Here is a 15,680-nt window from a genome sequence, read left to right on the forward strand (position 1 = left end):
CAATCCACAAAAAATTTGGCAAGCAGTGAAGCTGAGAGGAAGAGCAGTTTATGGATGAGCCTGTTCTTGAGAATGGATGATCACCTAAACTAGCAGAGTAAATATAGTGACTGCAATGTTTTGACTGTTATAACAGGACTAAAGTCATGACGTGATTGAAAAATATATTAAATACAAGAAATATTCTATTTAGCAGCTATATGAACACTAGCAGGAGTATACTTTTAGATCATTCTGGATCTAGACCGGTTGTTTACAAGAGCGTTCCTCAAACTAGAAACATAAGCTTTGATGTTTCTACATAAGTACACAGTACTTCACTGAACTACATACACCCACCATAATGTGAGCTCTGCTCTTTCCTTTATAGACCCATTCCACTATGGCTGCAATAATTATCGCTAACCGTGCCTCAGAAACACAAACACTCCAAACACTGAGACTCATGCTTGCACCAGTGTGCCTCCTCCTCGCTTCCTTCTCTCTCCTCCTTCACAGCACAAATTTACACTGACCCATTAGTAGCTCTGGTGTTACATTTCCACGTCAGGAAAACCTACATTATGTGAACGTTGCTTGTTCAAACTTGAAGTTCTTTTCAATGAAAGCAGTCAGTGTAGTAAAAAGGTGTCTAAAGGTTCCAGATGTCATAAAAGATGTCAGTCAAAATACAGATCACCGCTTGTCTACTCACAGTGCAGTCTGAGTATATTTATAGCATCTCTCCTCAGTAGTGTCAAGAACCACAAACTTATATTATCAGCATTATGCAAAAACCTGCATTGCATTTTGTAATATTTTGCATTATTACTGGATTAATGAACTGCAGCTAAAAACTTAAGCTTTCCATTGACCTCTATTCATGTCAATGGAAAGTATAAAAGCATTTCTAATCACTATAAATGCTTTAATACACTCACAAAGACACGCAGTACCCCAAAAAAGACACAAGGAATCCCAACACACATGAGAGAAGACCTTTTTGATCGTTGACATTCTTCAATCCAGTGTTTCCCCTGTTTCAGAGGTGAGGTCACACATCAAAGTTATGAGTGTGTTAAAATTGTTTGATGCTACAAATTGTCTGAACACAAGATTACTCGGGGATTTCTGTAGTGTATGGAGGACAGCAAATTCAGATGAGTGCTGTAGGAAACACTGCACCGGTCAACGATCAAAAGGAAAAAAAAAAGAAAAGAAAAAAATTGGAGCAACACAGGCAGCTACAGTGGCCAGGATATGAGTAGACATACCACCAGAACTCAGAAGCAGTACAACAGGGGAAAGCAAAAACAAACAAATGCTCCCCAAACCAAACCAGGAAATATCCAAAAAGCAACAAAATAAGCAAGGGAATCATAGGAACGGGTGGGTGGAGGGGTGGAGGAGGTGTGCAACTGTGCAGATGAAGTGCAGCTTCAGCTGCGAGTGCTCAGGTGACACAAAATCTACCGGCTGAGGTTTCTGCAACACGTGCAGACACACGGACAGTTAACACACAGCTGATACTGACCGGCTCACTCTCACAGTAACTCTCCCATTGACGTTGGTGGCTTGTCTTTGACATCTGGAAATGACGAGTTTACAGGAGGCAAGATCAAGGTTAGAGAGCAGCATTCCAATGACAACACACTATACTGGTCAAACATGAGCGCAGATATAAGAGCGACCAATGACAACGAAGACGTGCTGTTAAGATACAGGCTGTTCATTATAGTCTCAAACATCGAGGATTCAAAGTCAAACACTTTTAAGCATATAAGCAGTGATGACAGAGACAAAGAAAACACACTCAGACACTACCACATAAACACTATATGGTTGAACACATTAAGACATCAGGGCAGAAGGAAATAAGAGGTCCAGACATGCAGCACACAAAAATATTAAGGCGCCAGAATGAATTGTTGGCTTTCCTTCAAATTTAAATACCTTTTTATGACTCATTTTTTACCTCCTAAGATAAGAACTGATTTCTACTAACGTAGAACTGAATTCTTGCAAGCCATCCAAACCCTAGATTTTATTGTTGTCAAATGTTAAAACATAATTCTTCATTATCCGTGTCCTAAATGAGACATTTGGTATTAATGGGACCAGGTGCTACAGTTTTGATATTGAAATATTTTCTTTTCTTCCTTCTTGAGTTTAGGAACTGGACTACTGAGCCATGCTGCAGACTGTGGTTTTGTATTGTTGTGCTGAAATAAGCAAGGGCTTCACTGAAAAAGAACAGTCTGGATGGCAGCATATGTTGCTCAACAAGCTTTATAAATCATTCAGCATTTATAGCGCTTTGCTGATGTTCAAGCTCCCCCCACGCCATTATGGATGTTGGCTTTTAAACGGTGTGCTGATAACAGCCTGGATGGTTCCCTTCGTTTCATCTTAAATTTTGATTTGTAAGAAAAATCTTTTCTTTCAGACCATCTTAAATAAGCTTAGAAATACTGCTGCCTTCTCTCTATGTAGTTTCTTTGCATGCTGGAGTTTTCTAAGTGTTATCCTTGGTACAGAGACTCTATGAAATTCTCTGAATGTTTTAATGATATTATGCATGGCAGATTATAAAATCTTCAAACTCTTTGCAATTTTTCAGTGAGCAAAGTTAAACTTCAACTTGTTCATGTCAATTACTTGTGTGGTTTTTTTTTTTTTTAAACAGGGTTGTTGATGAGGTATGAAACTCAACTTGCAGACACACTGTTGCAGATAACAAACCCAAGGCAGCAATTTACAACCACAGATTTATGTAGATTAAAGTAATTACTGCATTTCCAGATTGTGAGCAGGCACGGCTGCAAAAACGCAGGATTCGCAGTAGAGTACCAGATTCACATTATTTCATGAAACATCTGCTATCTGCTCATCTGTGCATTCTGGAATTTTTCAGCATATAATCAACGAGCCTCAGTGAGGGTGTCCTTAAGTGCACCTCCTTGGGGAGAGCTTTGTTTCTTTTAGCTGCAGTACAACACGATGCTGCACGATGTTACTTTGGAAGAAAATAATATTAAGACCATCAATCTTTTTTCATTTTTTTTTTCAGTTTTAGAATATATATAATGTGTACACTGCTTTGTGACTGTGCGTGAAAGCTGCTTCATAAATAAATTTCAGTTTCTTCTTATACGCACACAAACACATGCACACACATTTGTAAAAAACTTGATTCCTTGTGTGAACACTGAAATCCATGCAAGAGCTCTAGCTGGGGAGTTATTATAATATAAATGTAAATTATATATTTATATGTGGTTCCCAAAATAGAAGAGAAGGGGAAAATACAAGGGCATGAACAGAATGTGTGTGTGTGTACGAGCGCACACATGTTTGCATGTGCACATCAGTGGCTGGGAGGAATGGGAGGAATTCCCTGCTGTCTTCTGCGTAGGCATAAGGACTTTGGAGGAGGGGAGGTCGCTGGTCGTCTGACTGTCAAGCTCGGAAACTGAGACACTTTAAATTTTACAAAACATCCGCATTTCATATCCAGACTGAGTATTTGTGTGTTTGTTGTGGCTTTATTTCATAGTTATGTGGAACCCGTTTTCCTTTAGGACAACAGAGCAACAGAGATCGGGGACGAATACCATTTTTTGTGTGTTTTTGTCAGCAGAAGTGAAGCAGTGAGGTTGCCTCACTGTATGAAGACAAACCTGCTATGCAGTACGTGCAGCTATGCCCACAAGAAGTCAAAATGAAAAGCAGACACAAATTAACACGCTGCGTCTGTCCCTGAAACAGCTGAACATTTTAGACAGTGTGCATGTGAAGGGCAGCAGTGCAGCACGTGTCAAAAAACTATTTTCCCCCTGTGTCATCATTTCACACATGTTGACGACATTTACAACGTTACAGATAAATGAAAACCGTAACAAACATCAGATTACATTACATGGCACGGCTAGTGTAAGATCAAGTCTGCAGTGCCTGATGCTAAAGGTCCCACCTGACTGAGGTAATGGTATTCTTCAGGCTTCTTGAGGTGAAAGGCTTTCCTCTCTTCTTCACTTGCTCCTGCCAGCAGGTAGTAAAACACATGGTAGTTTCTTAAAAAAAACAAAGAAACAAAAATTATTACAATGTAACTCAAGTAGTTTAAACTTTACAGTGTTTTTGTAAAAATGGTAAAAACACCACATCTGTTTCTGGAAATGGTTAAGAAGTTTATCTCCATCTACAACGTTCCTATTCTTATGTTCTGTCCACTGAGATGGATATTATTCCCCATGTACCAAATCAGGTTAATCATCTATTGGAAAAACAAAAACAAAAACAAAAAAAAACCCCAAACCTATGCTTTTAGCAGCCAGTCAGTTACTGTACTAATCATCGCCATGAACATGCTCATTTTTAGCAAACTAACTGAGTGGGATGCAGGACTTTATTTTGAGTGCAGCGAGCATAGCAAACTGCTGACACCCAGCAATACAGTGCTTTGCATGTTATTTTGGAAACAGGCTTGTTATGTTCAGCACGCTAGAATGTCAGCATGGTTATTTTAGCATTGTTAGTATTTACAACTGGAACTACTATAGCGAGGGGTTTCATTTTCATCTTACAGGTTTCGTTTCAATTCATGTGGTGCGAAAACTGACATGTTGACTTTTTGGTGATCCGCATTCTACAGAAAACCATCTTGCTAAACTACTTGTGAAACCGATGTCTTGGAGAGGGATCAAATTATTGACTGAAAAACAACCACGACATCTCACTTCCATCAGATTATTTATCTGCGTGTGCATTCCGTTTCTGACAGAGTCGGGCTGAAGTGGAAAGGTTAGAGAGAAAAAGCTTGCTGTTCGACCAAGATTCTCTTTAAATGCACACTTCACACAACTTTAATGGACCTTAAATCCATCTCAGAGGTAGTTAGCAAAAGGGGCAGACTGTGCACTCCACCAACTATCGAACACATTACTGCTCAGCCCACTAATTAATTTCATCGTCTATTTAAACTTTGGCATCGTCAACAGATTTTCTGGTGCCAGCTTTTTTGTGAAATATGTGCAGCTTTAAGAAAAACTCACTTTTTGTGTTATAACACTCAATTTGGAAGATTGGATTAAAATGAGTATTAATATGTTTTGTTGAAATGTTACAGATATAGTACAATAAAAGCTCGCTGGCCTTACTGCTAATTTAAAAAAAAAATTTTTTACACAAGCTTATCGTCTTTGATTTGGTGCATGCATGTTTTGTGTTAAATGTACGTCACAGCAACCCAGCCCAGTCCTGCTCGCAAAATGTACTTCTGCTGTTCATATGAGGGCTTTTGATAAGAATCTGCATTTCTAAGACGCGCTCACCGTTCATTGTGCTCTTGATAGACCAGTCTTGACTTCTCCAGGAGGTATTTCTCCACGTAAGCTCTGTTTTAAAAAAAAAAAAGTACAAGACAAGTGGTTGACTTTAACTTTATTTCTTATTTTATTTGGACATTAATAAGAATTTGGTTCTGGGTTCTTACCCTCTCACAGCGCCGCTCTCCTGGTAGTTCACCTGAATGAACTTCCCAAAGCGACTGGAGTTGTTGTTATGTGCTGTCTTTGCGTTCCCAAATGCCTATAGGGGAAAAGAGGAACATGTGGTAAGATGTAAACAAATAAATGAGAAAGGCTACATATTGCATACAGCATCTTGCACAAGGGTCCCCGAGTCCACTTTAAGGTGTGGATAATTTGTTTATGGATCAAGTACGCACAGCGTCTGGCAGGAGGCCAAACATTGTCTTGAAACACTGTCCGTCTGGATGCCACAGAGCAAACTTTTCCTCTCACATAGTTTCTAACAGCGTTGGTCCGAGACTGATTAATAACATGTTTTTAGGATCTATTAAAGCCAGCGGTAGACAAATTGCCAGAGTGAGGATGAAGGAGCTATGGCCAGCAGTCCTGATGGGGCGAAAAAAAAAAGCTCCTCAGTGAGTAATGGGATCCATGTGGCTGTGTGGAACATGTGTAGCGGTTGTGCTTTAATAAGACAGTCCAGTATTTCCCCTCACAGCTCTGTTTATGTTGTATGGCTGCCTGAAGGGGAAGTAGTTTTTCGCCCTATATAAGCCCTATAGTTATTTGTAGCTCTACCACAAGTAAACAAATTCCTCAGTGAATCACTTAGAGCTGTCCCGAGCTCTCCGTCTGTGAGACGGGAAAACACCCCTCCCTTACCCCACCCTTCGCCCACGCCACTTTCTAACTTCCCAAACATGCAAGGAGACAGCTAACGCCAAGCTAGTGTGCAAAATTACTGGGCTTCAGGCTAATCGTAATCCACAAATTTAAGAGCTTCATCCATCACAGAATTTCTCCTGCATTTGAAAAATATGTTGTTTTGGTCCAGGGTAGGCCGTCATTTTACTAATAAGGCTGTTGCTATGCAATACAGATAGAAACGTCAGGGCACAGCTACCTTTTCCAGTCGTAAACAACCAACAGGGCGAAGCATCACAAGGTGAAGCGGCGAGGTTTTTCTAGTCACAGTTTCTTGAGAAATGAGTCGGTGACAATTAATTTACGGCATGCAGTTTCCTCCAGGAACAATGCACACAAGGTGTACGAGCTGAAGTTAAATCATTTTGGTACATATACTGCAGAGACAGATAAATCAGTCCAGATAAACTGAACCTCTCTTAATCAGACCAACACTTTGTTGTCCGAAAGCATCTGAAGGTTAGGCTCTGTCCCACTGAAGCTTACGAACAACACCCCATTTAGATGCTTTTGAGAATCGTGGCGATAGAGAACTTAGGACACGTTGGCCTCTATTACCGGCTGACACTGGCTCAAACGTCTGGATGAAAGCTACAAACTTGCCCCTCGTCTATGACTCATAAGGCAGAAGAAATCATTAAAAAGGCAGACACAGTGGAAAAACATATTTAACTCCACTGTCTGGACGAAGAAACGAGCAAATGGGGTCAAACTAAAGAACAGTGACTGTATCACTTCACATCCCAGAATGTGGATTTCGAAATGTGACGCCTTCCAGAGGAGCTGGCATGTTGTTCACCACTTTGTCTGTCTCTGAACTGGCTAACCTGCCTGTTTCAGGAACTCCAGGTCAGACAAGGACAGACTAACATCACTCAGCGATCTGGAGTAGTACGAGCTTCCTACTGGAAAGTAGATAGCCAATAAAAACCGAACCCAAAAGCACTCATGCTGCTTTCAGAGTGAGCAGACAGGTCAGGTATTGGACCTTTCAGTGCTTTTTTTGTTAACATTCAACATTTTGCGTTGGGCTGGCAGGAAGCAGGATGTGGAACAGCTAAAAACACTGAAAAAAAATTTATATTTCAGGCACTGTATTCATCCACCTGGTGTATGTAAAAAAAAAAGACGCATATCGTTGAAGACGACATTTTTACAACCGACAGTTTTTAGTCTTTCTAAACTTGGCTAGCTCCATATCAACGGTAATAAAACACAAATCTCACAACAGAAGAGATGAGTTATAAATGACCTCTGGAGGGAAGGAGTTTCTCACCGTGGACATTAAGTTCCAATGTATAAACGCAAAATAGAGTGAATAAGTCATCAGTAAGAGCCAGCTGTCATTAGATCACTGTGCTACTTCCAAACATTTCAATTTCTAAGAATACATTACCATAAATATTTGTCACAATGGCCTTACATAATCAGAAGAATTTCCTGAGTTACAGCAGCAGCAAACAGCAATCTACAGTAACATGCCAACAGAGAAAATCAATCAGTATAATAATCAGGGTGTAAACAGTTTTTCTCCCTAACACACACTAATGTAAATTAGCAACAAGACAAATTCTGGTTTCAGAAACTTGGTCTCAAATGCAAATATTTTACTGCACTCTTGCGCTTTCCACCTACACAAACAGCCCACAATAATGCAAATATGTTCTCCAACCTTCTCGTATGGGAGGTGTCAACAGTTATTCTGGGAAATCTAAGTCAGTAACTTAAGCTCAAGAGGACAGGAAGGCAAGCTGAGGTAACAAGGGCTGAAACCAAATAAACAACAATAACAAGCATATAATACGTAAAAGATTTATAGTCCAGAGTGTTACTTTCTGGGTAGTTCTTTTTTTCCTTGCACTTCCACGGCTCAAAGACGCATCAGGACTAAAGCTGTTTGTACAGACATGATTCGCACCATTTCAGTGACTCCACTAGGTCAACAACATTATTCTTGGCTTGAGACCATAAACTGAGCCAAAGGCAGCCCAATGACAGACTTGAGATGGTGCCAGTGTGTTCTGGGTGTAATGTGTCCAAATACAGGCTCAGTCAAAGTCATTACGGGGAGCACAGACAGAGAGAGGATGCCACAGGGATGATGTTATGCTTAGTAAGCAAAGCACAAACACTCTACAGAATTTAACTACGAGGAAACATTTTAAATGAAGTCTCTTAAACTGTGTCTTTAAAATTAAGTTACTTTCTGTTGCTGGAACTATTTGGTTGGTGACTATTTGTGTAGGGTAGAAACCAATGGTAATTTCAATTTACCACAATTCTCTCATGAACCCACCTGATATAGGACTTTTTAGACTGATAACGATACAGATATCTGGCAATTTGAAAAACCGATATTCTGATAGAAAATTGATATAAACGTTGATACCAGTAGACTAGCAAATAGCTAATATCAGCAAACACTATCCGATAACTTAGTTGGGATCTAACTCATTGCCATTTGAAATATATTAATATCTGAAGCCTTTCCACTCACTATCCATAGACTTGATACAAACTTTCCAGACTTGATTGTGTAGGTAACCCTTTCCCACCCATTCCTTTCTCAAGCAATCCCATACGCTCATCACGTCAATCACTTTCCTTAAACGTAGTTTAACTCAGTACCTCCCTGATGTTTTAGCAGTCGTTCCTATAATCTCTGGTCACAACACCTACTAAGCTATGAGTTTCCAGTGGTTCCTACTTCTGATATATCGACTGTCCTGTCATGTTAATTGATATTTTGACACTTTGACATGCACTCTCACTTGCAGTATTGTAGTATTATGAAAAAAAAACAAAAAAAACATTTAGCTTAACATAATATGAGGATGATTTCTTTGGCTGCTTCTTGAGGAGAGGAGAGGAGAGGAGAGGAGAGGAGAGGAGAGGAGAGGAGAGGAGGGGAGAGGAGGGGAGAGGAGAGGAGAGTGTCCTGATTTGAGTCTGTAGAGAGAGTTGGAAGTAATTTGAATGAATGGAGGGGGTCACGCTAGCTTCTCAGATAGAGACAAAAGAGTGCTTCATTTGACTCACAAAGGGATTATCTTTTAGCAAGTCATCAACTGCTTAGGGGCTACAAGTACATTTCCACACTGGATTGTGTTTAGAGGTCATGTGACAGCATGGCCCCAAAATACACAGAGCCGCTCTTTGTCTGAATTTCAAAGTGCCTCAATCAAATGGGCAATGACATGAAAAGAGCATTCTTCTGTCGTACTACAAATTCATTTAGGGACATGTCACCAAATGTTCTGCATTCCTTCTTTTACAGCAGCTACAGAGAAAATAACTCAATGTTCTAAGTGAGTCAGTGTAGTATTGCTCATTCATCCTGTGCAGATTCATATCCTTTTCGGAGCTTACTACCAGGCCAACTCATCAACCACACTATGTGGACAGGAAGTAAACATGAAGTGAAAGAGCGGCTGACTTGACCCAGTGTGTGTCGCAGTGTGTGTGGGCAGATAAAGCTCTCCAGAGACCAATTCATAATCATGAACCTTGCAGTCTCACACCTAAAGCTGTGCTGGGCACAGCGGACTGTGGCCGCAGCGGCTGTTTAACCACAGGGGAGATCTGCAGCCACCAGCTAAGTGAAAGCACGGTGGGATGTGGGTACTGGCAGCGGCTGCAACTGTCAAAACAATGTGCAAAAAAGTGTTTGAGGTAGGATGTGTACAGGTTTAACTGTCACCGTAAAACCTTTGAAGGGCTTTTCACCTCTGTGTAATAAAGAAAATAAATGTGCATGACAGTACATAAAGGAGCGATGGACAATATGAGTGAACAAGAATAAAAACTTGTTTGGACATACTTGTCACCTCAGGCAGTATAAAGGGAGTTGAGCTAAACGTTAACATCCGCATGCTAAAAAGTTCAGTGTTGATGCTAGCAAGCTGTGGTTTAATAGCTGCAGTTACCACCTGTTCAGCATCTGACCGCGGCTGCTGTAATCCTCATTCATTTAAATCTAATACTGTCTTTTTGCTTGGGTGGTGCAGGATACTTCACATCTATATGGTCAGATTTGTTTCCAGACTGTGGGCTCAATGCAGCCTCAGTAGCATTTACAGACAATGTGTTTATTTACTACTGCAATATGAATATGTTTTGACTGGCAAGAGGTTTATGTTTACAAAGCTTTGACTTCTAGTCAAATGATCACCTTAATCAACTGAAAACATTTTGATAATGGATTTAAATTTTTTAATATTTGATGGGTTTATTATTTTTTTACTGTCTGCATTGCAAGGACTTGCTACTTGTCTTTGGATTTTTGGGGTTGAACATTTTTGGAGTTGAAAATGATCTAATGTGGTGTCATCAACTTAGAAAAAATTATAGTGGAGGAGGTGATTTATCACCACTTTGAGATATTTTATACACCCAATCATTCATTGCCCAGTCAAGAAAATGTTTGTCCAATTAATCAGTAATGAAAAAACATTTCTTTTTAATTGCAAAAATAATGTATTAATTTTGTACAGAACAATCACAACCCTTTTGTTTGGTTTTAAGCCTCGTATAAGAGGAGCTTTTTATAAAGTTTTCTGGATCCTACTGTCACACACAACATGTTCCATAAATCCCCACCATTACAAACACCCACAGGAGCAAATCTGATGGTCTACTGAAATGAGCAATATAGATGTGAAGATTGGCAGGTTGTGCAGTTCAAGCTTAAATTGACTGCCAGAAATCCCAGCGGTTTTTTGCTTGCTTTTTTGAAAACTTTGGTATCTCAAACAATTTCAGCTTCAAATTTAGTCGAAACTGGAGTCTTATCAGTTTATCCTGACTCACTGTGTCCCACCCTTTGGTAACAACTTGTAGTTTTTATGTAAAAGGTCGATGATTCTCACAAGTCGACCTATAGGTTAAAAACAGGGAACGTCAGACTGTGATCAAGTATTTGCGTAACATTTGCAAAGGGCCACTGGTTCTGGGATGTTTTTCCAGCTTGGAAAAATAAGATGATCAGTATTACATTTAAAATTCCGTGCAAAATTGACACATTTTTACTACATAAACATATCTTCTTACAGTATAACTACAATGATTAGTGTGATTCAGTCACATGTTTCACAGTAACTGAATCGAAGAGCCAAAGCAAACGCGAAGAAATTCTGTTTACTTTGTCTGGTGGTCAAATTCCTTCATTCAATCAACAGTGAGGTAACCTTATGAATCATGTTTCACAGTATGAAGGACTGGGACACTGGGTGGATAACATGCCACATCTCCACTGTATTAAATGAACCAAAGCAGTAGTTCACAAAGTGGGAGTGACATCCTAAGAAATCAAGGGTGTTACAAGATTTGTCATTTCACCTTTTTCAAATTGTGTGCATCAAATACTGTTTAAGCATAATATTGAGAAATGTGACATTTCAATCACCAATATGCCATAAAAAAGTATCACTATCGATGGGTGAGCTGGTTTTAAAGCAATAGTTTGACAACATTTGGGGACATGTGGATAGAGAGCCTAACTTGAAAACCCACATTTTTACAGATAATATCAAACAAACATGTAACATTTTAATCAGTGCCCTTCAGATCTGCATGATGGCAGATTTGCAAAATTCCACACAAAGCTAGGCTAGCTGTTCCCCCTGTTTGCAATCATTATTACAAAAATGGCAAAAATTCCCAAGCGTTCTTTCCCCCCCTTTCTTTCAAGCCAAGTGGAGGAGGGGGAAGTTAAGCAGCAAAGGGACAGACTGATCGCAGGGGCCTTTGCAGTGATGCAGAAACTATACAGGTCTGTTGTGATGAAGAGAGCTGTGTATGAAAATAAAGTTGTTGTTTTACTGGTCAATCTACATTCCCACCCTATCTATGACCAGAAGCTGTGGGTGAGCGAAAGAATGAGATCACAGATAAAAGTAGTGGTCCAATCTGCATGCCAAATATCCTTGGGCAAGATCCTAACCCCAAGTTGCTCTCCGATGCATCCATCGGCATATGAATGTGTGTGAATGCTGGAAAGAAAGTATTTGCAAAAAAACTGGAAAAAAAAAAAAAAAAAAGGTGCTCAGATGGAGTAGAAAAGCGCTACATACTGTATATATATACATTGAAAGGTGTAGGTTGGTCATCAAATTTAGATGCCTGATCCACTTCGTAGGTGAGGTGTTTTAGGCAGGTCCAACTGAGAAGAGGGCCCAGGATATACCCAGGACAGGGTCTCTTGGATGGCTTCGAGGACAGCAAAACCAGCACATTATAGGAACTCCAGTCTGTGTATTGTTTAAGCTACACTGACCAGCTGCTTGCTTGAGCTTTATATTTTATGGACAGACATGAATTATGTCACTGTTTGCGATAAAGCAGTATAAACTATAAAGTCAGAGAAAACGCAGCGGCCTTTTGATCATAACAATGCATGACTGAAGTATTTGGCCCAATCAGAAACTCCTGTGTTACTAAGAAGGAAGTGCGCATTAGTCACAGCGATGGAGATGAAAGGCAGGCGTAATAGAAAAATAATCATTGCTCTCCAGGACACCTCTGTTATTACAGTCATCTCTCATATAACATAAACTTCTCTCAATCAGAGAAGATGAGTCAAGGGGAAAAATAAGATCCTTTAGACAGAAGCAAATCATAAACTCTACTGAAACTTGAAATTACAAATTAATTTCCCTTGCTGTTCCAGAAGTTGTAGACTGGTGTATCCTCAGGTTATGTAAGCAAGCAATTCTCCCTTATTTCACGGTTTTTGGAAAATGAGACTCAAAACAAAAATTCAGGAAATTGGGTGGATCGACCAATAACAAGCAGGATATGGACAAGCTAATGTATCCAATTCCCATGCAGAGAGTATGCAAAGATTTAGGGCCAGACTTTGTGATTCACATTTAACCTAAAGAGAAGACACGGAAATGTGCAATAATTACTAACAGTGGTAGGGTAGAAAAAAAAAACCTATGTATGTATATTGATAGTTGCCAACACAGCCAGAAAAAAGTTTTAGTTGCTGCTTCAATGGAAGGCTTGTGCAAAGAAAAGCATGACAATCTGAGTATACAAAACCCTGAGCATCAACACGCTGAGGTCTGAAGTTCAGTGTCAAACCATACCAGATCTATTTTCTTCCTAGTCATGACCTTAAGAAAATGCTTCCTATTTTGCCAAAGAGTCCCTACAACTTCAGTGGGTGGCAGCCTGTTTACTAGGTTTCTTCAGCAGAGAGTCAGCACAGAGATCTGCCAAGTCATTCCTTATCTGCAATAAAGACGTGTTTGTGTGTTTGTGTGTGTGGTCAGCTTCCTCTGACTGGCTTCCTCTGGCATCTCACCCCCACTTTATTTGCGTTTCTACGGATTTCACTCGCTCCTCCACTTTCTCTCACACACCATGAAAACAAACAAACAGGCAAACATATACAACAAGCAACGGCAGCCCTTCTGTTTCACTTTTGTACACCAGTGGTTAGAGGGTCAAAACTTATAATTACAATATTGCTATAGTGGACGGGATGGGGGACAGAAAACCGAACAACCACAACGAAAACACAATGAAATGTCCAGAGCACAACAAACTAAACAGGAAGAGGGTGAGACAGAGAGCAGACAAAACACCTCAGAGAACAACTTATTCAAAACAATAACAGCAGTCAATGAATTCTCCATTTTCACTGCTGGCACATGGGTTACTATCTGTGGAAGGGCTCAGAAGCGAAAACTACAATAAACAAAACAAAAAAACTCAGGACTGCAAGCATTTCTTTCATTTATCTTAGGATTTTAAAATAAAACAACAATCACAAAAGATGCACTGTCAAAGTGCCTTAAACACATTTGATTATCCAAATGGGTTTAGTAACTAAACTGCCAAATCCCCTCTTAGCTCACCCAAAGCAAACAAATGAATGTAGCATCGCTCTGAGACTTCATACTGAATCCATACTGATCATTTCGCAGTCACATAAGCTCATGATCTCAAAAAACTAAATTCAAGAAGTAAAAGTTGGCGCATACAAATGTGTTTCCAACCAATGGAGTTACTGAAGATTTTTAAAAAATAAGATACAGGATTGAAAAGCAGCAGCCTCCTTTGTGATGATGTGTAATTATAATTATAAAAATTACTTTTTGTGAGTCCCAAAATTGGAATGAAATTAAAAATGAAATAATCACCTTTTTAATTTATTAAACATAAGAATGTCGTGTATTTTTATAAAAATCCGGTGTGACTTTGACATTTTGTGAAAATGTTTAGTAAAAAAAAAAAAATGGTGATGGAAGAAATGTTTGGTCAATTTATCTATGACGTATCCCTGTAATCACTTACAAGGTTTTGATGAGATGTATTCTAGATACACATTTGCAAATACTGAAAACGATGATAAATGTCTGCCTTTCTGTATTCTTGCAAAAACAAGTTCAGCCACATTTGTCTGCTGTATAACTAAATGACTCAACTTACAGTCCTTTGCAGTGTGAGGTCACTATTTGCTGTGAATGGCTTGTTTTTCTGTAAATCGCAGGTTCCTTTCAAACACTGTTACAAAAGCATAAACACAGCGTCATTTCTCACAGTGGTATGCTGTGAGAAATGACGCTGTTTCCACCTCTGACATCTTGCAATTTCATTAAAAACAAAACAAAAAATCCTCAACTTGAATTTTTGGCCTTGTGTTACATGAGCGTTCTCAATTTTCATTAGAACGAGCCACACGAGTGACTTTCCTAAAACTTAAAAGGACCACAAAGAAACGGGACCTGGAAGCTTCTTGTTTCAGCACCAACGTTACTGGAACATTCGTTGGTAAGCAATAGTGCAGCGTTTCCTCGTGGTAATGAGATCAGGTAAATGAGGAAGGAATCGGGATGAAAAACATTGGGGGGGAAAGACAGAAAGAGAAAGAAAGACGAAGAGGAATCTCAAGAAGTTTAAAGGAACTTTTCAGCTCACTTGTGAACTATGGGGAAACAGGTCCTCAATCAAGATAAAGCCTACAGCGTGGACGTTCACTCAAGATGCTTAAGAAAGCAAACTGGTGTTTTCCATTCATGTCGCGTACTTCGTGAATATGAAATGAGTAAGTAGTCATGTCAGATCATATCAGCTTAAGGTTGAAACAACTTCATAAGGAAACCAGGAAACACATTTCCAACGCTTGGTTCATCTATAGAAAAGTCAGCAGTAGCTTAGTGAAACGGCAAGCTGTTAAACACCGACCAGCTTGAAAACGTGCAGTATCAAGTGTGCTTAATTCTGAAACTGACACCAACTTTAGGTTTGGCCCTGCTGGGTTTCTACTGAAAGACAGAGCATTCACTTGTCTCTGTCTTTGTCACCAGGGCAAGTTTGGGATGAAGTAGTTATAGCTGAGGATGGATGGATGGATGGATGGATGGTTCATTACTGTGCATTTGCCACGAGCAGACCAATGTTTTCAGTCATTTTGAAGATTTTAAATTTTTAAACACCTCACTTCTCACACAAATG

At 39.6% G+C, this 15,680-nt stretch overlaps 1 protein-coding gene across 9 annotated transcripts in view; it reads right to left on the reverse strand.

Annotated features, from left to right (window-relative positions):
* Positions 1-15,680, reverse strand: part of myo9aa (myosin IXAa) — a 96,493-nt gene that overhangs the window by 39,391 nt on the left and 41,422 nt on the right. For 8 of the 9 annotated variants that reach the window (XM_019354396.2, XM_019354255.2, XM_025902465.1 and 5 more), the window contains exons 3-6: positions 5,474-5,568; positions 5,313-5,375; positions 3,953-4,052; positions 1,514-1,567 (exon numbers count right to left, since the gene is read on the reverse strand). In XM_019354396.2, coding sequence (XP_019209941.1) covers positions 1,514-1,567; positions 3,953-4,052; positions 5,313-5,375; positions 5,474-5,568 — 312 coding nt within the window. The remainder of the gene's footprint in view (positions 1-1,513; positions 1,568-3,952; positions 4,053-5,312; positions 5,376-5,473; positions 5,569-15,680) is intronic. The other variant, XM_025902398.1, reaches the window with a different exon arrangement.

Source organism: Oreochromis niloticus, linkage group LG1, assembly GCF_001858045.2.
Source record: "Oreochromis niloticus isolate F11D_XX linkage group LG1, O_niloticus_UMD_NMBU, whole genome shotgun sequence".
Lineage (NCBI taxonomy): Eukaryota > Metazoa > Chordata > Actinopteri > Cichliformes > Cichlidae > Oreochromis > Oreochromis niloticus.